The 24,424-nt window shown below is 34.9% G+C and overlaps 1 protein-coding gene across 2 annotated transcripts in view; it reads right to left on the reverse strand.

The window, feature by feature from the left end:
• TMTC2 (transmembrane O-mannosyltransferase targeting cadherins 2) overlaps positions 1-24,424 on the reverse strand; it is a 399,848-nt gene that overhangs the window by 118,362 nt on the left and 257,062 nt on the right. For both annotated transcript variants that reach the window (XR_004901498.1, XM_028532039.2), the window contains exon 8: positions 12,076-12,197. Coding sequence is in view for 1 of the 2 variants with exons in the window: in XM_028532039.2 (XP_028387840.1) it covers positions 12,076-12,197 (122 nt within the window). In the remaining variant the exon portion in view is untranslated. The remainder of the gene's footprint in view (positions 1-12,075; positions 12,198-24,424) is intronic.

Here is a 24,424-nt window from a genome sequence, read left to right on the forward strand (position 1 = left end):
TCTCCATTTCATTTAGCTCTTCTTCTGGAGTTTTGATCTGTCCTTTCATTTGGGCCATGTTTCTCTGTCTCCTGTTTTGGCAGCCTCCTTGTATCTGTGTATTAGGTAGAGCTGCTTTGACTCCCTGTCTTGGTAGTGTGGCCTAATGTAGTGGGCATCCTGCAGGTTCCAGTGGCACAGCCTCCCCTATCACCCAAGCTGGGTACTAAAGGTGCGCCCTTTGTGTGGGCTAAGTACACTTTCCTCTTGTAGTTGAGCCTTGGTTGCTGTTGGCAGATCAATGGGAGGGATTTACCCAAGCCAGTCAACTGCAAGGACTGGCTATGACTACTGACCACCAACCTCTACCCTCTGTGGAGGATCAGCTGTGCAGGGACAGGGTGGTGGTGCTCAGATGCAGTCTGTAGTTGTCCACTGGGTGTGCAGGCTCTGGGGTTTCCTGGGTGGTACACGCCAACATTAGCCCCCATCCATATTTTGCTTGGGGCCACCCTGAGTTATAAAGCAATCTGAGATGGCTGCTACTTGTGCTTGGCTTGGAGATTCCCAGGGGAAGCCAAGCTGAAATTCTAGGCTGCTAGTTGTGGGCCTGGGGCCCACTGAGGCCAGCTGCTGCTTGTTTGAAAGGGTTTAGGAAGGTGTGAAACATGAGCCAAGAACAGCCATTCATATGGAAAAGCAGCTTGGGTGGGCCCATAAGTTGGGTAGGGCAGAGCCTCTGGAGGTCTCCAAGGTGTTACCCAGGTCGATGGAGTCTCAGATATGCACCAAGCTGCTGCTCTGTGGGTGGAGGGCCCAGAAAACAAATAATGGCCTCTGCTCACCTCGATACCAGACACCTCAGCAATCCCCTGCATACCACTGATGCCCCTTGAGGTGCCACCCTGGTGCTGGAGCCCAGAGCGCATGAGTCAGAGTAGGGAGTCCCTGTGTGGGTTCTTTAAGACGAGCTGTTTGCTGTTTGGGGCTCCAAAAGTTTCATCTACTAACTCAATCCCCACTGGATTTTGCTGCTAGAAGTTTTGGGACTTATTTTCCTGGTAATGGAAATCTGGGCTGGGGGGCCTGGTGTGGGGCTGGGACTTCTCTGTACCCAGATATCCCTCCAGAATTTTTATCTACCACATGTGGGTGATGGACAAACCCATTCCGTGTCTGTATCCCTCTTGCCAGTCTGGATGGATGTGGTTTCATTAATTCCATAGTTGTCAGATTTCCATTTAACTTAACTCAATTTCTGATGGTTCTGAGCAATGGTCATTTTATATTTTAGTTGTAGTTTTGTTATGGTTATACAAAGAGGGAAGCCAAGTCTGCCTACACTGCCATCTTGACCAGAAGTCCCTTTACTGTATTTTTTCCATTACCATTTAGTACCCTTATAACTCCCTCCTCCCATCAAATCACCACACTGTTGTCCATGTCCATGAGTCATTTTTCCTTTTTGCTCAATCCTTCCAACCCCCTCACTATTACTATTTCCTTGTTACTTCACATACATAAATATCTAAATCTTGTAACCATTACCCATGTTAAAAGTTCTTTTTTTATTTAATGATATACACAGAAATTGTCTTTTCACTTCAGAAATTCACTACAAGAAAATCTAAAAACAGAATGAAGATTTGTTTTAAACTGGCCCTGGGTGAGTAGCAAAGTTGGTAAGAGCATTGTCCTCATATGCCAAGGTAGTAGGTTTGATCCCCAGTCAGGGCACATAAAAGAATCAACAAATGAATGCATAAATAAATGAAACAATGAATAGATACTTCTCTCTCTCAACCAATAATTTTTTAAAAAAATGTTTTAAAAGTAAGTTTTTATGCATTTTGAAGTTAGGCATTTATATTTTACAATTATTTTTAATACTGCTGGTTTTATTTTATTTTTTTTCCCAAAGCTCTAATAGTTTATTGTTTATTGTATTTTGTTTCCATTACAATTTATCCCACTCTCTTCCACCTCCAACTACCTCCCCTCACCTGCCATAGTAATCACACTTCTGTTCATGTCCATGAGTTCTTTTTCTTTTCTGCTGGGTCCCTCTACCCCTCAACCTCAACACTCACCCAGAGCTGTCAGCCTGCTCCCTGTCTATGAGTTTGTCTCTATTTGCCTGTTAGTTCAGCTTGTTCATTAGATTCCACTTATGAGTGAAACCATGTGTTATTTGCCTTTCTCAAACTGGCTTATTTCACTTAGCATTATGTTCTCCAGGTCCATCCGCACTGTCACAAAGAATCAAGTCTTCTTCCTTTTTACAGCTGATTAGTATTCCATTGTTTAAATGTACCATTGTTTTTTTTAATCTACCCATCTGCTGACAGACACTTGGGCTGCTTCCAAATCTTGGTTAGTGGAAATAATGCTGAAGTGAACATAGGGGTGCATATATTCTTTTGAATTTGTGTTTCAGGTTTCTTCAGATAAATTCCCAGAAGTGGAACCACTGGGTCATGGGCAGTTCCATTTTTAATTTTTTGAGGTAACTCCATACTGGTTTCCAGTGGCTGCATGAAAATCTGCATTCCCACCAACAGTGTAAAAGGGTTCCCCTTTTTCCACATCCTCACTAACACTTGCTGTTTGATGATTTAGTGATGACAGCTATTCTAACAGGTATGAGATGGTATCTCATTTTGGTTTTAATTTGCATTTCAATGATTATTAGTGACACTGAACATATTGAATGGGTTGTTTTTTCATTTTGTTGATGGTTTCTTTAGCTGTGCAAAACCTTTCCAGTTTGATGTAGTCCCATTTGTTTATTTTTTTCTTTTGTTTCCCTTGCCTAAGCAGATATATCAGAAAAAATATTGCTATGAGCAATGTCCAAGATTTTACTGCCTGCGTTTTCTTCTATGATTTTTATGGTTTTGAGTGTAACATTTAAGTCTTTAATTCACTCTGAATTTAATCTCGTGTTTGGTGTAAGAAAGTGGTCTAGTTTCATTTTTCTGCATGTATCCATCCAATTTTTCCAAACATTTATTGAATAAACTACCTTTAGCCCATTATATGTATTTGCTTCCTTTATTAAGTGTTAATTGACTAAAATGGTGTGGGTTTATTTCTGGGCCCTCTATTTGGTTCCATTGACCTATGTGTCTGTTTTTATGCTAGTATCATGCTGTTTTGATTACTACGGCCTTATAGAATAGTTTCCTATCAGGTGGTATGATTCTTCCAAATTTGTTCTTCTTTCTCAGGATCACTGTTGCTATCAGGGGCCTTTTGTGGTCCCACATAAATTTTTGAAATATTTGTCCTAGTTTTGTGAAATATGTCATTGGTATCTTGATAGGAATTACAGTGAATCTGTAGATTGCTTTGGTCATATGAACATTTTAATGATGTTAAACCATCATTCCAAATGGTTCTTCCAAACCATGAACACGGTATGTGCTTCCACTTATTTGTATCTTCTTCAATGACTTTCTTTTCACCATATATGCATATGCATGTTTTGGCATAATTAATAAAAGACTAGAGAACAATTTAAATCATACAGTTCTCAGAAAAACCAAAGAGTAGTATAGGCTTTGAACACAGATATAAATTTGACTTTTATGAAACTCAGCTTCCTCATTTATACAGTGGGTGTCTAGATCCTGGGGTTATGTGAAGAGGTATTGGAAGAGCACATATAAAACACCTAGTTCGTCACATCATAAAGAGGTTGAGCTGCTCTGGGAGGCACTGTGACTAGCATGACCACTAAAGAGGAAGGTAAGGGGCCACCCTAAACATAATATTTAACTCTTTGTTAGGCAGGAAAGCAACAGATTTATGTCAAGGGAGATAGGCAATTAGTTTCAGATGGTCCTAGAAGCTCAGGACTTTGATAAAAATGTACTCGAACTCAGAACTGTTGTTTGGAAAAAGTATATTTATAATATAAAACTAAGGATACAATCTATAGCTCTGCAGGCTTCATGATTCATGCTGCTAAGGCTCACGGGCCTCAAATGCAATGTGAGTAAATATAGCAGAAATGCAAAGCCTTATGGAGTTGTGACATGTTCATGGCTGGCCTGCTTTTGAACCTATTTATGAGACTGCAAACATGAAAACTTTCCATTCTTAGAATGGATGTGGCTTTCTTTATATATTTGCATGTGTGCATACATGTGTATGTATATAGAATACATACATTCACATCCAGATGCCACAGAAAGAAGGCAACCTCCTTTTGTAAAAGTTAAAGTTCTTGATTTTGAAAAAACGTACATTTTGAAAATGCATGTTGCCTATACCACCTTTTCTAAAGGTAAACATCCTCAGACCAGAATGCTGTTTTAACAAGAGACTCAAATTTTATCCTATTAAAGAAATTATAAGCAAGGAAACTGTAAGACATAAATGAAAAGTAGAGTTTAACTGACATTAAAAGGTTCTCGTGCTTAATTCCATGACAAAAGAGTAAACATGATGCAGCAGGAGGAACACGAATGGGGACATCCTGAACTTGGGTCCCGCACTCTATGTAGTGCATCAGTAGGGCTCACAACGAATGAAAGGACAGTCAAGTGAGGGACAGGTGCATGCTAACTTGTATGGGATCCTGTATCTATATTAAAAATGAAAGAGCAAAGAAATAAAATTAAAGTACCTATATAACTGTCCTTTCTGAAACAAGCCATCTCCACCAGTCAGGAAGCATGGCAGCCCACCACTGAAGCACCGACTCATGGTTCTGGTATAAATTTCTCCTCTGCAGAATGCACTGAGGCCTTCTTGAGGCCCAAGAAATGCCCTGTTTGTCTCTGCATTGCCACTGTTTATTATAGAGCATGAGACAAAGTTCAGGGTCAGCAAACTGGTCTCAAATGGAGTCTTTGTACAGGATTTTTTTAGAGTCCTATAAGAAAGAAAGGCTATTATTTAATGGGCACACCACTTGTCCATTTATGTCTTTCCAAATCAGAGTACTGGGGAATCACAAGGGCCTAAGCCTGCTGGGCTGTTCAAGTGGCACCAAATGATAACTACAGACCAAATGCAGAAACCCAATGAACAAAATAATAACAGTGAAAATGTAAATTAGGTCAAAAGCAATATAATTCCATTTATAGCTAAATAAAAAGTTAACATTTATTTTCAAACACATGAATGTACATTTAGATATAAAGCAGCTAGAATTATTTCATGTAAACTATAATGCCTGAGAATTTGAGTATTTTGATTTTCATTTTTTCTAAAAATATCTGGCAAAAGGAAGTATCTTTAACAATGACTTCTACTAACTGACATACAAAAGCAAGAATAAAAGCATGACATATTTGGGAGACATGTGAATTCCTATGTTACTGGGTGACAATGACTAGAGTAATTATAAGACTGAATGAGGAGCTGGTTTCTTAAAAAATGAACTATCAGATCCATTATGCTTATGAGTAAAAAATAATACAATGGTAACCAAATTATCTCTAGAATGCTACATCATAAAGTCTAGATGTGGCAACTTCACATAAAATGCTTAGCTGAATACAGTATTGAATTAAGGTTTCTTCTATACTGCAGTAGCATAATATGTTATATTACTCATCTTGTCACAGAATAAATTTTTCAACTTGAATTAGACATATCCTAATAATAATTCAGAGTCACAGACCAAATGATTTTTTCTTCCCTTCCCTTTATAATCTAAACAAAGCTGTTAGTGAATATAATGAAGTCTGCTTTAAAAAGGACTAAATGAAAAAAAATAATCTCAGCTCTAAATAGTAATAATTATTACAAAAGATTTGCAGAAACAAGTAGCACAGCACTGGATTCAAACTACAGCGATACTGTTCTAGCCTGGGGCATTAAACTTTGCAATCGAACCTCAAGTACTTTCACAACTGGAGTTTTATGTATTCTAATTAACTTTGGCTAGACACAGAAATCTGGCTTAGTATGTCCATGCCATAGCCAAAATAAAGGTTTTCTGTATTAAGAGTTACTGTTAGAGTCTCCCATATCCTTCCTCTTCTCTTGCTAGCCTAAATCTGGTAATAAAATAAGCTAACAGCCAAATAGCTTTTACTACAATTTAAGTCAGTATTAATTTTACTCACTCACAAACACTGCAAAATATTTGGCTTAAATAAGTTGAATAGGACAAAAAGAAAGGAAGACAAAAAATCAAAGTAAAGATGTACATATAATTACAGAACATACACAGCTTTAGAAACAACTATAAAATCACGTGAAATACTGTAATAATGGAAATGTTACTCCTTCCTTTATCTCCTAATGCATGCCTCATTTTAAATTCATGGCATAAGCCCTAAGTAACCAAGTTCAAACAGGAAATAATTCACAGTTTTAAAGAGTGCTCATGGGAAGTATTTTAATTGGACATACGTTGGTGTGAAAGTTCTACAAATTTTACAGAGATGTCACCGAGGCCCACATGTAAGCAGGGAGGCAGCCGATGACCCTGAGATGGCACTATCCCTAGAAGACCAGGGGAAATTTGTGTTTAGTTATCATGTAGGACCTAAAAGTGCCAATAGCTGAAAACAGAATTCCTAAGTTCATGACCTATAATGCCTAATAATACAAATGTGTTTAACAACTCAAACTAAACTAGTATACAGATGTAATATCTAAAAATGAGTTATAAAAAGGGGGAAGGGAGGAAGGACTGGCTTACTTTTAGACTCTCCTGTCAGGTATAACCAGGAGAAAATAAGCTCCTTACTTAAAGTTATGTAATTTAGAGTGAAAATTAATGATGCTCAGTTCAGAACACCTTGAAGTTGTATCCAATTCTAGTATTTAGTAGCTAAGTTATTCTTGAGGATATGCCTTAAATCTTTAAGGCTGTTTCTTTATGTATAAAAAGAGGATACTATTCATTGTAAAGATACATAAAATAACACATGTGTAGCACAGGTGCTCAAGAGATGTACACCCGTAACCTCTCCTTCTAGGGTCTTGGAAAGTCACCCTGTGTCCTACCTATAAGCAGGCCATTCTCACTCACTTATTCAGTACATAGCCTTGGGAATTGCGATGATGCCTAGCACGGAGTATTAAGTCTCAATACATGTGTTGACCAAATGAGGGGAATAATGAGGAAAGAAGAATCAGGCTAAGGAAACAAAAATATTAAGAAGTTATTACCCAACCCTTAAATAACTTAAAAAGAGAAATGTACAAGGAGGTTACAGGAATAGTTACCAAGACAGTAAACTGCCATATACTGAAGGGATAAAAAGATAAGACTTAGTTCCTAACCCAAGTCTAGGGTCAAAAAGCAGACACATATTTATTTCTGCTGTTCAACCTGGGAAGTGCTATTACAGAGATACTTAGACCAGGCTACGGAAGCACAGAGAGAGAAAAAACTAATTGAAAGTCTCAGGCAAGACCTCACAAAGGAAATAAAATTGGACCAGCCAGAGAGAAAAAAAGGACATTTTTAGTAGAGGAATAAAAAAGGATTTGATCTATGAAATTTGTCAAAATATTCTGGAAAATGCTTAATCATTTCAAACTTTTCTAAAAACTGTAAATACTACACAAATTCTTAAAGAAAAATTTGCACCAAAAAATGTACTAAGTAAATCATTCCACTGGCTGTAATAACGGCACCAATAATCTGTTTTTATTTGTCTTATAAAAATATAATTTTATATGAAATCCTACTCTGCAGTCTGTCTAATATAGTTGAATATCATTTTTACATATTTGCTTTGGTCAGTGTTGATAAAATAATAAAAACACTACTCCATTTTTATTTTTCTTCTCTTGAGACTAATAAACAATTCCCTTTTATAATATCAAATATTCAAAGCAGTCAGAAGTCAAAATGTGTGGCATTTTTCACCTTGCCAATTTCATGTTAAGTCAAGGGCCTCTTACCAGGCCAAAAAACCCAGAGTAAGACAAAAAGCAATCCATTGAGATCAAAAATTTGCCAAATCTCATAATTCAAAAAGAAACTGTTGAAGATAGTTGTGAGGTTTTGGCACTGTGAGTTCAAGTCATTTCATGATAGGGTTTCTATTTCATCTAATCAGCAAATCGGAAACTATAAAAGTTTTGGTGGTTGTGGGAGAATTAAAATTTGGATTGTGATACACAAGTTTTCCTTTCCCTTCCATATGATTCAGTGAGTTAGATCTTGTTTTTCAAAAATGCCTTATAAAAAAATAAAGCAGCTTGTAAAATCATATTTTTGGAACAGGAGCTTTAAAACACTGAGGCTTGAAAAGAACAGGGGTAAAACGGACATACGGTTTCTACAGCCAGAGTAGTGTCGCACAGGCTCTCGGTGTATTCAGAAATAATCACATTTAAGCTTCTATTTTTTTTTCTTTTCTAAGTGGCTTCTTTCTAGCTTTTGAAAATCAGGCATTTGAAACTTGTAGAGCTGTTTTATGAGGTGATTATTTGTCAATCTAATTAAAAAAGATTCCATTTGAAATCTTTAAGAACATCTCAAAGGTAGTGATCCGGGCAAAAGATGTATGTGAATTCTATTTTCACGTGGAGCTCTGTGAATAATAATGCTATCTGAATAAGAAATGGGAAGGTTTTCACATATTAAGGCAATTCTGTAACTGATTAAAGCTGGCACATTACAATCTCATAAATGGCAGAAATAGCAACGTGGCCCCATCAACTCTGAGTAACGTTATCCTTTCCTCTGTCTATTCTTTTTCTGTTGGGTCTTATGACTTCTTTCATAATTTCTTCTTATTTTTTATTTCATTTTCTTTTTGTTTTCATAGGGAAAGATTTCTTCACCTTTATTCTCTCAAATGAAAATTTGCCCTCAAGTGAAAATTTGTTCAACCCTATTTATTTATTTATTTATTTATTTAAAAATACAGTTTACATTCAATATTATTTTATATTAGTTTCTAGTGTACAACACAGTGGTTAAAGAATTATATAATTTATGAAGTGACACCCCAATAATTCCACTACCCACCTGGCACCATACATAGTTACTACAATATTACTGACTACACGCCCTATACTATACTCTGCATCGCCCAACTATCTTGTAACTGCCGATGAGTACTTCTTAATCCCTTCACTTTTTGCACCCAGCCCTCCAAGTCCTCTCCCATCTGGCAACCATCAGTCTCGCCTCAGTATCCATGAGTCTGTTTCTGTTCTGTCTGCTCATTTCTTTTGTTCTTTAAATGCCACATATTAAGTGAAATCACATGCTACTTGTCTTTCTCAGTCTGACTTCTTTCACTGAGCACAGTCTACCCATGCCACTGCAAATGGTAAGACTTCATTCTTTTTATGGAGCAGTGGCACTCCGTTGTGTCTATGTACCATGTCCTCTTTTCCCAGCCATCTATCGGTGGGCACTTAGGCTTCTTCCACAGCTCGGCTACTGCAAATAATGCTGCAGTGAACATGGGGTGCGTATATCTCTTTGAATTAGTATTCCTAAAAAGCTCTTTCTCATTTTTCATTACTTACGGTTTTAGTGACATCCTGCTTCATGACATACTACATTACTATCTCTTTGTAAAATGTTATTACAAATTTTTTCCTTCTCTTTCCTCCAGTGTCCTCCTACTACTTTGTTTTATATGGGGGGAAATGGGGACTACTATAATTAAACAACAATAAAAAGATAAACTAAATGTATATAAAGAAAAAAATCTTTTACATTTGAGGCTTCCATAATGTGACTGATGCTCCTTGGTTTCCCACTGATACTTAACAGTAAGTTAATAAAAGCTGAATGATGCTCGTTAGGCAAAGGTGTGCTTCCTAGACTGGACAGATTCACTTTTGTGTATCTGTTCTGGGAACTAGCTACATATAGGGCTAATATTCCCCAAATGTAGGCATGTGGAAATCTTTTTCACACAATGATCGGTTTCTCTAGAAAAGACTTCATTTCTTGGAGGTAGGGTGTATGGGGAGGAGGGTTGGTAGGGGAGTATAAAATCTTGTGTTGCTGGTGTTCTGCGTGGGGTAGGGACAGAGTACTGAGAATCTGAGTACTCCCCTGGAAGACATTCACTCACTCTTTTTTTAGCCCCTCTGCATTCCAATTTCAATTGTACAAGCTAGTCCGGAGTGCTGGACCTCTATTACTCAATAGCACCAGCACTGTGAGCTGCCTTTCCCGTGACTTACAGGTGGGTGCCTGGTTGGGACAGTTTACATGGGGGACAGAACTGACTGCTTCATATATATGTTATAACTGATTACCCCATTTTATGCTCCTTAAATCACTCTCTTCTGTGGCAGCTACCTCCAACTATTGAGTCATTTCTCCAGGTTTCTTTTTGCTCATGTAAGATTTCTCTTCATTGTTACCCCATCCCAAAGACAGCTCTGAGAAATCAGTTGTAATACCTTCTCTTCCCCATCCTGACCTCTGAAAATCAGTTTAAATCTCATCTCTTCTCACATTCTGATTGTTTCTATGAGGTTATTCTTTATAAAAATTTTACTAATTAAAAGTTTATTCTAATTTATCCACATAATCACTACTTCTTTGCTCACTATTCTTTCCTTCCCTCACTTAGCAACTCCTTCCAGATTTAACTGTTTTTTTTTTTTTTAAGGACAACTGCTATAAGTTCTTTAGCAAAAGCTTTTAGTGGACTAAATTTTTATTTAATTTCTTGGCCTATAAAGTCCCTGATCATGCAAATAAAGCAAACACGAAGCCTAAGCCTGATAGAAGAAGGACTTAGCAATAAATTCCCAGCAGAGACTTCTTTCATTCCTGATTCAGATCCCACCTGAGACAGGCAATGCTTCATTCTTATTGTATCAGTACTCAGACTTAGTCTGTATTACCCTTTCACTAAGGATACAAATTTCCTTACTTTTTTGACATCTAATTCCTAGCCTTCCACTGGTCTAAAGCTTTGTCTTGTACTGCAGTAAGGACAGAAACAAACATATAAACAAAGAAACAAACAAACAGCCCCTCCTCTTTCCATAGGTTATCACAACTGGTCAACTATCCCAAATAAGCTACACTACAGGATAGGCCTACTGTTCACTCTTCTGGTGTTTAATTATCATTTCCTTTCTATCTCCTGGGAAGTTCTCTTACTACTTTTTGAGCTCAGTTATGCACTGAGAGCATATGTATTATATTTTATCAAGTATATCTAGATTTCTTTTTAGCGAAACGTTTTCTGGTTACCCAGTCTGCCTATATAATTTCTCTAGTAGCATTTTAGTAGTATCTTAGAACAGATACCAATAATTTAAGTATTCAATCTAACATCTTCTGTGAGAAATTAAATGTTATTATTTTTAAATAACTGTACCTTTCTATGCATTCACTGAGGAATCACTTTCCTGACCTTTTGCTCTGTGTTTTCTATCATTTATTTACTTTTGTTAATACGGGAGAAAGATTAGGTGGTATAACTAAATCAATATAGTTCATAGATTCAGATTAGGACTGAAGGTTTATTCTACTTATTAGCTGGGTGAGCTCAGAAACTTTACATATTTTGGACAGTCCTCTATTGCATAAAATAAAACCATTATTAATACTTTGAAACACATGAAATTATACTATTTGGTAGAATACCAGCAATATCTTATGCTTCACAGTAACACCACTTCCCAAGGCACTGTGGCTTCCAAGAGTGCTTGTCACATGATCAGCGGCCAAATGATGCTCCACTTCTCTCTTATAATAATTTCAGGGTGAAGAAATTCCAAGTCTTATTGATTCACACACATGCAAACTTTTGCCTATTTTTAAAAAATCAGATTTTGTTCTACATTATAGCCAATTCTAGGTTAACACTGGCTTGTAGAACATAATATTTATACAAATTTGCTATTATAACAATTTCATGATGTAATTATATATTGGGGTTCTCCACTGATACGCTTTCATTCAGTTACATCAAGGATCATGGCATATCATATTTTAATTAAAGCAAACCCTACAGTCAAAGAAATACATTTTTCCACATTTTGTATACAGGGTTCTAACTTAGTATTGCCATCATTATGTCCTAACAACCTGAGTTAACTGGCTAAGAACCGGTATCTCAAACCATAGCTACCTCAGTCTGTGCAGAGAAAACAATGGTCTAAAGGGTAAGGAAGGTAGGAACTCACTGTTAGAGCCAGCAGTTTCCCATAGGTGAGATGAGCAGGGATGTGGTCAGTCTTGGATTTCAGCGATTCCATATACCAGCGCTCTGCTTCTGGGAGCTTGCTCAATCGCATGTACGCTTCGCCTGGAAAATGAGGTATGAAAAATCAATCTGAGGACACAGCTTTCTGACAGCCTTTGCAACAGCATCACATCATCATGCTTATATTCTATGAAATTTTGAATACTTTGGTAAGCATTTTCCTCCGTTATCTCATTCGATCCCCCCAAAGTCATCACGTTTTACGGATGAGAAAATGTGTGTGGAGAAATCAAATAAAATGGCTGAAATAAAAATTTTATTAAGTGGTAAAGCTTTAATTTTTTACCTAGGAACATCTGACTCCCAAGTAGATATCCTTTATCACCATTTTTTTTAAAGATCAGTTTTTTCTTTCTTATGTGCAATCATTTGTTTTTTTTAATTCACATTCATTCATTCCTTTGAAATTCATTCTCAGTTTCTGAGACCAGGCAATAGATTGGTAACCTGCATTCTTTTTCAAGAGGACTTTTATAGCTTAACTTATCATAATTATGATAGCTTTTTCCATTTAGGGGCATAATCAAATGTTTCTTCTAATTGTATTACCCACATTGATTGTACATCCTTGTTTCAAAAGAAGAGCTACTTTCCTTTTATTTTAATCATATTCTCCTTCTATCAGCACAACACTGTCAATACTAATCTGTTTGATGAATTGAATTAATTTGAGTCTCCTGACCTTTAGAGTGCCCTTAGCTCAGCTGGTCAGTAAAAAATATTGGTGACAAATAATAAGTAATATGCATGAAAAAAGTATGTATTCACTCACATATTTATGTGCCTCTAGTTGTGAGAACAGTCCTTAAACTGTACTATCATAAAAATGACAGCAAGAAAATGTTTTGTTTTGCTTTACTAAAACTTAAAACATGCTTGCATTTTAAAAGAATTTGATTAGATTAAATCTCATGCTCAGCGTGAGATGCAAGAAATATTGAAGCAAAGGCCAAGACTAAAACAAAATGCTTGTAGTTGTCAGAATGGTAGGATTAGGAATGAATTTTTAAAAAAAAATTTAATAATTTTCTGTAATAACTATACAGTTATTATATATCTCTATGAAAACTGAAATACTGTTGAACAGCTTTTTTTTTTTTGCCTTGTCAAACTAACAAATGTTCACAAATAAAAAGAATAGTAATTTTTCTTAGGGAAAGTGAACCATTCTTCATGCTAAAACACAAAACACTGCTAGATATAATTTATATACAGGAAGGATGCACAATCTCTAAAGTGCTAAAAATTTTAATGTAATTAGTGATAAATTGTATCCGAATATTTATCTCTGAAATGGGTTCTAAAGCCAGTAGAAAACACACACTATCAGAGTTACAGCTGAATATGGGCCTGAATTACAGGTGGTTTGGAATCAACCTAAAATTCTACCTTGGGTCTTCTGGTGCTCATAAATCATTTTTTAGAAGTTATATAATCATTATATTTAATGATGCTCCTACTTTTATTTATAAAAAAGTCCAACTAATTTGTAGAATAGTAACAGTAAGTTGTCCAGAAAAAGAACACAAGAGAACCCCAATTCCAGAGTGCTCAAGATTCAAATCTTTATTGTTGACATCTGAAAATCACTTCAGGAAGTATACTTCCTTTTTTAAGTCAGAAATCCATCATTATTAAAACCTGTTTTGAGATGAAATATTATTAATTTACTAAATAATTCATGGTTGTTCCATTGTCCTCAGTAAGAACTCATAAGCAATTTATTAATTTGTAAAGCTTGAGAGATGAAAAAATATCAAAGGACTATAAATAAGAAATATAATCTACTAATGCATCTTGGCAAGTATATGAAACAATGTAAATAACAAACCTACTTGGTTACTATTCATAACAACTTAGAAAATTTATGTAACCCTTCATTGTATCTCAGTAATAATAAGATTAAAATGGCAGTAATTTACTGTATGTTTATTATGAATTAGGGTAGCAAGCTGGATGGTGGGGGGTGGGCAAAGGTGTGTTTTATATGTACCCACTCCTCACATTGTGTATCTTTGGGTGTATAAAATGTTTTCTCATTTCCCACAAAAAACCTTAACAAATTACCCCCATTCAATAACTACCAGCTAACTGTCCAGAGGTTTGTAAAATGCAATATGTTTTCAACCTATTAGTTGCTTTATATATGTATCTCATTTTTATTAAGAAATGTCATTACCTGAACTTTACAAATGAGCAAACTGAAAAATACAGTGGCTAAATAAAACTAAAAAACTCATAAAATGTGAAAAATGTAAAGCTGCCCAGGACCATCTGACCTCAAAGCACATTGCTTTAACCAGCCAGTACAAAGTAATCACGAACTGTCCGACTCCCAGCTCAGGTGAAAATTATACTCTCTTTCTTACTCCAAGAAAATTGTTTTCTAGTTTGTGATATATTGGCCATGGAGTTTATTTCACTTTACCTTGGGTTTATCTGTTAAATTAAAGGAATAAGGAAGAGCAGTAATAATCCATGGATGACCTTTAAAAATGCTGCTGCCACATACATTACTCAATTCTTAAGGGGGAAATATTTAGCATGTAAGATGCACTTTAGTTCTAAGGTTAACTTCAACACAAAAAGAGTCTATAAAATTGGTAATAAAATCAAGATGCAAAGCCTAAAATGCAAGAAAATGATTGTGTATGAATTTAAATGTATTTAAAAGGTACCTCGATGAAGATTTAAGCAGTAAACAAGTTCTAGCTGTAACCCTGGCAATGGCAAGGTAGGGGTTTCATGTTTCTCATTTCTAATTCATAGCAGGGGTTAGAATACTCATTTTATGGCTGAGGAGGAAGGCTCGGGAATGATAAGTGCCTTGCACAAGGATAGTTAATAATCCTGTCCGAAAAGGCTTCAATGGTTCTGCAGCCCATGCTTTTTTCCATTGCATCAAGCTGCCTACCATATAAAGTTGGTTATTTATTGACTACCTATTAAGGTCTTTATATATTTTCCTATACTTCTACATTATGCCTATGCTGATCTTAACCAACTGGCTCGGTGTTCAAAAACAAGCAAATGCCACATTCAGGATTCGGATTAGAATTCTCCCTGACTCTATCTACTATACCGTTGTGCCTCAACACTATAAAAGTTAATGAGAGAAGGGACACAATAACTGCAAAAAGTGCCATCAGTGGACTCAGCTTTAGGACAGCATAATATATATGTAATACTTTATCTTGATTAGAATAGTAAAATCATAAAAAATTCCATGAGGAAAATGGACACAGAAAAAAAAAGTTCAGTGAATTCAATAAGGAAGGAAATGAAGACATTTGGTTGGGATTGGGTGGACGGAGAGAGTTAAGTCCACTTCTCTGGTACTACAATTCTTCTTAACTTACAATAACAGGAAAAAAATGTTTATAGTACCCTGGAGGAAAGAAGCAAGGATATTTTCCCTTCTCTTCATGCAAAAAGCAAAACAAAACAAAACAAAATGACATAACAGAGGCACTTGCATAAGAGAGAGCTTTGCTATGCAATGCTATAGTGATCGGGTTTATCATCCAGATTTATTTCCGATTCATTCATAGACAAAAGGGATTTGGATGTCTCCAGGTTAGCTTCAGGCAGACATAAACCAGTTTCAGATGTAGAACAAATGTTACTCTTCCTCCCTAACAAGCTTACATCTATATGACTGAGGCCAAGCTTACTCCTTAAAGGAAAACGTGCTGGCCCACTGATGAGGTAATAGTCCAGATCTCACTGGCTCTCGTGTTTCCAGTTACTGGACAGCGTCAGCTTGCAGATAAAGAATAGAGCATAGAGTGGGACAAATGTAGCGCCCGTATTTGCCAGTGTAGCCTTCTGTTGTTCTGGCCCTTGCTCAGGATGGTATATTTGTATGTTAAGTTTCAGTTTAGATTCCCCATTTTTTTCTCAGTTTTATTGAGATATAATTAACATACAACACTGTATAAGTTTCAGGTTTCCACATGACTTGACATATACGTTGTGAATAATTACCACAATAAGTTTAGTTGAGATCCATAATTTCATATAGAAACAAAAAAGATTTTTAAAATTTCCCATTGTGATGAGAACTTTTAGAATCTACTGTCCTAACAACTTTCTTATATCATTCTTTTTTAATTTTTTATTGTTGTTCAAGTGCAGTTATCTCCATTTTCCCTCCTCCACTCCCCAGACCCCACTGGTCCTTGCCTCCCACCCCTGATCCTTCCTGCTTTGGTTTCAAATATATCACATGACAATGTTAACTACAGTTGCCATGTATGTACAGTCCCAGGGCTTGTAAGTAGAAATTTGTGCCATTTGATCACCTTCATCCAACTCTCCCATGCCCCAGATTCCCTATTTTTTTTAAAGATTTTATTTATTTATTTTTAGAGAGGGAAGGGAGGGAGAAAGAGAGAGAGAGAAACATCAATGTGTGGTTGCTGGGGGGGTCATGGCCTGCAACCCAGGCATGTACCCTGACTGGGAATCAAACCTGCGACACTTTGGTTCACAGCCCACGCTCAATCCACTGAGCTACACCAGTGGGGCTTCCTATTTTTTTTAAAAAAACTTTTGTGACCAACCTCACCAAAAGTGATCACTCCTTATTCAATTCTTATAGTAATTGTAAATGCTTTTAAAAAACTCCAGAATATCTTACATATCAATTTAGTATAATCACTATGGATAATGATATGATGATAAACATAAACGTTAATGAGGTGTCAGGCATTCCTGCCTGCATGGTGCTTGCAATCTACTGACAAATAAGTATATTTATTAGTACTTCTCAAAGTTTGACTTTTAGGTGCACATAAAACTATACCAAAACATTTTTTTAAATAATACTTAGAAAGTTCATCTAACCTGTGTTTTAAAAATGTGATTTCATAGATATCATGATTTTGAATGAAAAAAAAATCAAGTAAATAATAATAAGATGGTAAGTGATCATGAGCATTTTTGGACAATGGAACAGGAGTGAGGTGTGAATGACACAAAATCACATATACTTAGCTATAATTCAAGAAATTATAAAAGTTTCAGAAGTATGTAAAAAAAAATGTGACACCAGCATACCAGGGAGAAAGTCTGTTTTTGTAAAAGGTCTCACAGAGGTTACAGCATTTTTCTGGCCTCTCAAGAGTAATGGGGACACTCGTGAAATGGCCCCACGTGACCTCCAGCAGGCTCTCTGACGCCAGCACAGTGGGAGCATCTCATCGCTCATCAATACTCCAGGTTTTGGGATGCTTTGCCTAAAGGGCAGGCGTTCTATGATAATCTCTCAAATTTCAAAGTTGGAGGACTTATTTGGTCACTAAGATAATTCTCCGTTTTTCTGAAACACTTATTTTCCATTTAAGATAGGTTTACTTTGGTTGTTTTATACTTAGCGTTTTAACATGCTGGTCATTTTGATTTAGTGATCACTTCATCACTCTTCGAGTTTTTATGGTTATTTCCTTTTACTTAATTCTTTTTAAAATTAATTTTGCCACAGGTTTTTAAAATAACAAATACATTTTAATTAATTAATTAATTTAATTTGTCTCATCTACCTGGTAAGTCATTTACAACTATGATGCTGCACTAAAACATGGATTCTACAACAAAACTGTAGTTAGATGGCTGGGTTTCAAATTGTTACTTTGCAATTAAATAGTTGTATGGTTGTGTACAAGTAAGTTATCAACAGACCCTTAGTTTTATCATCTACAAAATGAGGGGTTAAGAATAAGTAATTCCTTTGTCTCCAAAATGATATAGATGATCATTTGTAGATTCACCATTGTTCCATACATAATTTATACAGTCATTTCATAAATCAATAACAATATCCAAGTCAGTTTAAAAAGAACTGCTATATTCATAGGTTTTTCTAGATGATCTATTCAAGACTGACCATATACTAATGAAGTCCTGATAATTCCTTTTTAAAATTTTTAAATATTTATATATATTTGCTATCTAATTAGAAATATATCTGTTCTTTATAAAAAGCCTGAAAGATCATAACTTTATTAAATTGAAGGAATTCCATCACTCATACATAGCAACTAGTAAATTCTGGTATCTTTTCAGAATTTATTTTGCATACTAGAAAAAAAATCAATTATATAATTAATAAAATATTTCAGCTGTTTTATTAAGTATTTAAATTCCTTATAGTGCTTTATTATATTAAATAAATTGTGATGATCTTTCCAAAATTCAATTTTCTCATTCAAATCAATATTCAACTTTTATTTATTTTAAAAAATCCCCTTACAACTTTGTATGTAGATTCTGCACCTACTTCAGCAATTATCCCTGTTTACCTGCTTTGATTTACATTTATTATTACCTTAGAATACATATGTAGCAGTGGAATTCTTCAACTATAAAGCATTAGCAAATTTAAAATTTAATATTAGATTACCAAGTCAGCCCACCAAAATAATGTAACAACTTCACTTTCACAAGTAGCATATGAGAACAACTTTTCTAAGGCCTCATCAAATGAGATTCTAACTAATGTTAAAAATGTCCATCAGAAAAGAGAAAAAATGTTTTCATTTCCATTTTAATTATTAATAAAAATTACACAATAATAAATTTGTGTTAATAAATTAAAATTACATGATTAATAAATTTTATTTATTAAAATACACAAATTTACACACTTTTTCCAAAAAATTTTATCCATGAATATTTTTATTTGCAGTTTATTGTTTAATAGTTTAATGTGATTTTTGAATTTCAATATTACCTTTCCTTCGTGGTATTACAAAAGATGGTTAAAATAGTTGTTTTTGTTTCAGACTATTTTAATTTTTATATATGCAAACAGGTTGGCTTTTGCTTTGTAGCTTTATCACTATCTTTTATGCATAAAAAATGGTTCTCCATCATAGAGGCATATACTTTCTCCTAACAATATAATTTCATTATTTAAATTGGCTACTATTCCATAGGAAATATATTTTGTCATATGGTGTGTGGTAAGTACAGTTTGCATTTTACTCTCTCCAAACATATGATCAATTATCCCAGATTAACTTTTGTAAGAATTTCCTTCCCTCACCAATGTTTAATTCCACATTTATTATCTACAGAAACATTTTTTTTTAAAGATTTTATTTATTTATTTTTAGAGAGGGAAGGGAGGGAGGGAGGGAGAGAGAGAGAGAGAGAGAGAGAAACATCAATGTGCGGTTGCTGGGGGTTATGGTCTGCAACCCAGGAATGTACCCTGGCTGGGAATCGAACCTGGGACACTTTGGTTCCCAGCCTGCGCTCAATCCACTGAGCTACGCCAGCCAGGTACAGAAACATTTTGTAACTTCTGATCTGTTTCTAGGATCTCCCTTGTGCCCCATTGGCTTAGTTTTCTGCTCTCCCCCCTCTACAATGCTGCTCTAATTACTGTCATTCCTTCTAATATGTTGATACTGAGTAGAGCAAATGACACCCATTATTCTTCTCTAAACCTTCTTTGCTCTATTTTCCTGTTAAGTCTACCTGTTAAGTTTGAAATCATTTTGTGAAATTTTTAATAAAATTCTTTTGTAACTGTTTATTGCTATTGAGTTATAATCTATTAATCAATTTAGGAAGAAAATTTTCACACAACTGAATTTTCTTATTCAGGATTAGTACTCCATTCTTTATTTATCCAAATTTCTCTCACCATTTTGTTTCTGTACCTGTAGGACCTACCTTGACAATTATAATCTTCCTAATCTCAATTTAGACTATGAGATGTTAGAGCCAGACACAAAACCCTTCATCTCCTCATCTGTCCTCCAACCATGTTCAGAAGCCTCTGGCTTGAAAGAGTTTTGATAAGCATCTGATAAATAATTGATTGCATAATGTATCAATTGGATTTAGATGTTACATTTTTATCAAGTATGCTTTATCTAGATTCTGTAGTCTGTCAGAACCATATGACATCAGGAGTCTATTATACCAAGAATTTAACTTGCTGTGGTTTTATTTCTTGCTTTTTACTTCACAGTGTTTTAGCATTAACACAGAAACATTAGGAAGTCTGGCTTTATTTATTCATGCCATCAACTTGCCATAACTTTTGGCTGTCAAATTTTGTGAATCTCTTGTATTTATATACTTATCTTATCTTAATAAAAATAACACTGTCCAGCTGCCTTAGATACATTAGTTCTGATTAGAAATCCTCAACAGCTAGTGTCCAGAGCAGAAAAAAAGATGAAGAATTTTAAATAATTACAGAAATTAGAGAGGTGACTTAGTATCCGATAACAGACTTCTACAGTTATAACTTTTTCCACTGTGGGGAGGGGTTGGAAGCAGAATGAAATATGATCCAAGTCTTAAAACTAAGGCAGGTTATGAAAATGTTCAATATGTAAGTCTTTACTTAGTCCTGCAGCATCCCATTTAAGGGAAATCTTAAACCCTGAAGATAATTTTAAACTAAAAAGAGAAAATGTAGGGGGGAAAACAAAATACACGTTTCATGAAGTACAAACACATCAAGAAAGGGGTTAAGCTTCGGTGAAAGTTAAAAAGGTTCCTAATTTCTAGTGTGAGGTTATATACAGGAAACATCTGATGTGCCATCAAAATTTAACTTGGAAAAAAGCCAGGATCCTGTGTCAATATTACTCTACTTGCAACTGGGGATCCTTAAGTTCTCCAGGCTAATCAATTCCATTTACGTTTTCAAAGAAATAAATTACTGAAAATAATCAATCAAAAATGATGGAGCCAATCCCATTAAATGCTCAGCATTTTCAAAAAAAAAAAAAAAAAGAAAAGAAAAAAGGACACTGTGTGAGTGTTTGGGGTCAGGGGAGGCACATGTCCCCTGTGTATGTTGGAGGGTCCCCCCAAATATAATATGGATCCCAAGAGAATTACAATGGAGTACATGAAATGGCTTACCATAATTTAAATAATTAGGAAACAGCAGAAAACTAAGGAAGTGCTAAATTGTGTTTAATGTTAAAAAAAGGTTTATACCAGAGAAAAGAAAAAAGGAAAAAGCACTAGCCTAGAAAGAATAAGTGAAAATAAAATTCAGAGAGATAGGACTTGAATATTTTCAGAAAAATGTCAAGACTACAAGGAAAGCATGTTTAGTTTTATATACTTCTACTTATGAATACATTTCATATGTATTCCTAGATCAAGGAATGTGTCTCTGTAATTGATTTTATACTATAAATTTTTTATGTTAATGCTAATTAAATTCATCCTGTTTTTAATGAATACTTGAAAATAAGATTCTAATACAGTTCAAAAAATGTATTCCCATATATAACATGTGGGCAAAAGAAAAAAACACATTCTGGAACAAAACTTTACATGTTCTATTTTAACTCTTTATTCAATTTGAGTACAGCAATAGCTTCTATCAGTGCAGATATAATTAAAACTAAATAATAGCTCATTAGGGAAGTTAAATGAGAGTTTTACATACAAAACAACCTTTCCATACCTATTAGGAAAAACAGGCATAAATATACACAAAGCAAATTACACACAGTTAAATATATTTAGTGCAAAAATATATTTCATTTTAACTTATATTTTATTACTTGTCTATCCTAAATATATGCAGTAATTTATTTTCATGATTTTCAAGATTGTATCCTTCAGACAATATTATTTTTTCTCATGATTATGTGCATTTTATATAAATGTCACCCAAAATGGCATCTTTCAAGCATGCCAGATTTTGAAATCTGTATTAATGAAATTCCCAAGTATAACCATGCATCACCTTAATATTATGAGAACAATCTGACCTATTCTTAATACTTAGTAAACGACTCAATATCCACTGGGATACTGCCCAGTGGAAGAGTAAAAATGTATGTATTTTTCTTCTCACTTATTTCTGTTGAAGCCTCAGAAGACAAATTTTTCAAGCAGAACATAATGAAACTATTTGGGAATCAAAGAAAAAGAAAGATATAACTAGGTTTTAATTTTAGTATAGTAATTTCCTTATAACTCAATTTAAAGATAAAGTTTTTACACTTCAATCTTTTCCCTTACCACTAAACTGGCAAAAGTAAGAATTAATGTAACAGGTGGGCTTGTGTGGTTTTAGCAGCAATGAAATATAATCAACTGTCTCCTATCATATTTCCAGGAAAGCCAGTGACACTAGACCCAAGCATGATCCTTAGGCAACCCTGCTATTAGCATGAAAGTGTTCAAACTTCCCACAGGGACCATATATCTTCAGGCCCTAGGTTTAATTGAAACTTTAAACAAAATATATTACCTATTTAATGCAGCTGAACTGGATGCTGACCTTTGTAGTGTATAGAATAATGCCTAGCAAATTAATGTCTGTAACCATAGTACATAATGTTGAATTTACATCAAGCATGAATAGTAAAAAGAAAAAATTGAACCACTGCAGTTTTATAGTAACAAATAAACATTTAGAAGAAAATTTGATAGTTTGTACATGAATTTTATATATTTATTCTTTTTGCTATACAGCCAAAAGTTCATAATTTCCTTATTTTGTTGGCTCCACATCTTATAAAGTAAGTCTAAAGTCCCTCAAAATTACATTTCACTTTTCTGTACTGTTAATCTACACACCCAGCAGCAGTCTCCTGGTCTTGTCCTTTCTGACAATGGATATATGAAAGTGATGTCAATCAATTTATCTTAAAAAATTAAAGGTTAATATTCTTTTTAGAGGTACACAGATTAATGGCCAATCTAGCTGTACGGTCATTCAGACACACTGATTTTCAGGAGTGCCAATGGAAGCAATTATAGAAAAATCACCAGATCTCCAAATAGGGGAAGCAGGTGGTATGAAAAGCTTAACACTGTTGGAGTGTTAATGATCCCGTTCTTGAAAGATGTGGAGTTCAAATATCACACAGTTGAAAACCATCTCTTTCCCAGTCGGCATGCTAAACACCTCAAGTGATCCACACCCAGTCATAGAAGAAAACATTAAGGATGTAAAGCATCATGTCAAAAATTTACTCTGAATACCTGTGCTCCAAATGTAATCTCGAATGAGGTGAGGTACACACACACACACACACACACATGCACAGAGTTCAACAAAAATAAATGATTCACCGAAAAAACCCAGCCATACAGAAGGCTGAGAAAGAAATGGGTTTCTTTTATAGCCACTCTACCAACAAAATTCCAGATATAGTATACATACTTCAGGTAGAGTTAGGATAAATTTACAAGTGAGAATTTTTCATTTTGTCTTCAGGAGGTATATTTGACATCTTGTTTGTCATTCTTCTTACCTGAATAGTAGTGGTGGTAGTGCAGGACAGTATTAAGGAATAGCAGTGAGGAATCTAAATACCACTGGCAGCCATTGATAATGCTTAACTCTTTCATTCCACAATTTTCTTTCTCAAAATTCTAAATAATAAATCTAAATAATTCTAAAACTTGGATGGACAAGTTTTTAACTCCAAAAATTGCTCTAATAAATTCACTGTGTTTTCTATCAATGGTTCTTCCCCATTCTCTCTGAATAGCTTAATATAATTGGGGTAATCTCCCACAATTAAAGAGCTACTTTCATGAAACTGAAAATTAAATCAATATTTCTCCCTTCTTATTACAGAATATAAGAAAGCATATCTTTTCTATTTCAAACCTAACTAAAATATTTGTTATTTGAAGGCTGATGAAGGAAAATATATTTCTCAATACTGAGCTAGGAATTCATTCATTCATTTTTAGAGACAGGGGAAGGGACGGAGAAAGAGAAGGAAAGGGACCTCAATGTGAGAGAGAAACATGGATTGGTTGCCTCTCATATGCTCCCCAACCAAGGAATGAACCCAAAACCCAGGCCTGTGCCCTGACTGGGAATTGAACAGGCAAACTCTAGTTTTGCAAGATGATACCAAACCCACTGAGCCACATCACACAGGGCCTAAGTTAGGATTTTATGAGAACAGAATATGTATTTTTAAAAAAACCTAACTAACTAGAAATTATCAGGGGTAAGAGATTCAAAAAGAGTATCATGAAAATAAAGGCAAACAAGGCAATGAACAGCAATGAGTCATTATCGTGCAATTCCCTGGGAAGAAATATGTAATCTCTCCCTAAGGTAAAAGCACATTACTCATAATAAACACACTTTTTAAAGAACAGAAAAAGATGAATACGTATGCAAATCGTGACACTAGTGTCACATTAGAAATATGAAAACTTGAGATTTTTGTTTGTTTGCTTGGTTTGGTTTGTGTGGTCTAGTCAACACAGTACAGCCTACATAACCATGGACAAAAAGTTCTCAAGGT

Source organism: Phyllostomus discolor, chromosome 2, assembly GCF_004126475.2.
Source record: "Phyllostomus discolor isolate MPI-MPIP mPhyDis1 chromosome 2, mPhyDis1.pri.v3, whole genome shotgun sequence".
NCBI classification, from domain to species: domain Eukaryota; kingdom Metazoa; phylum Chordata; class Mammalia; order Chiroptera; family Phyllostomidae; genus Phyllostomus; species Phyllostomus discolor.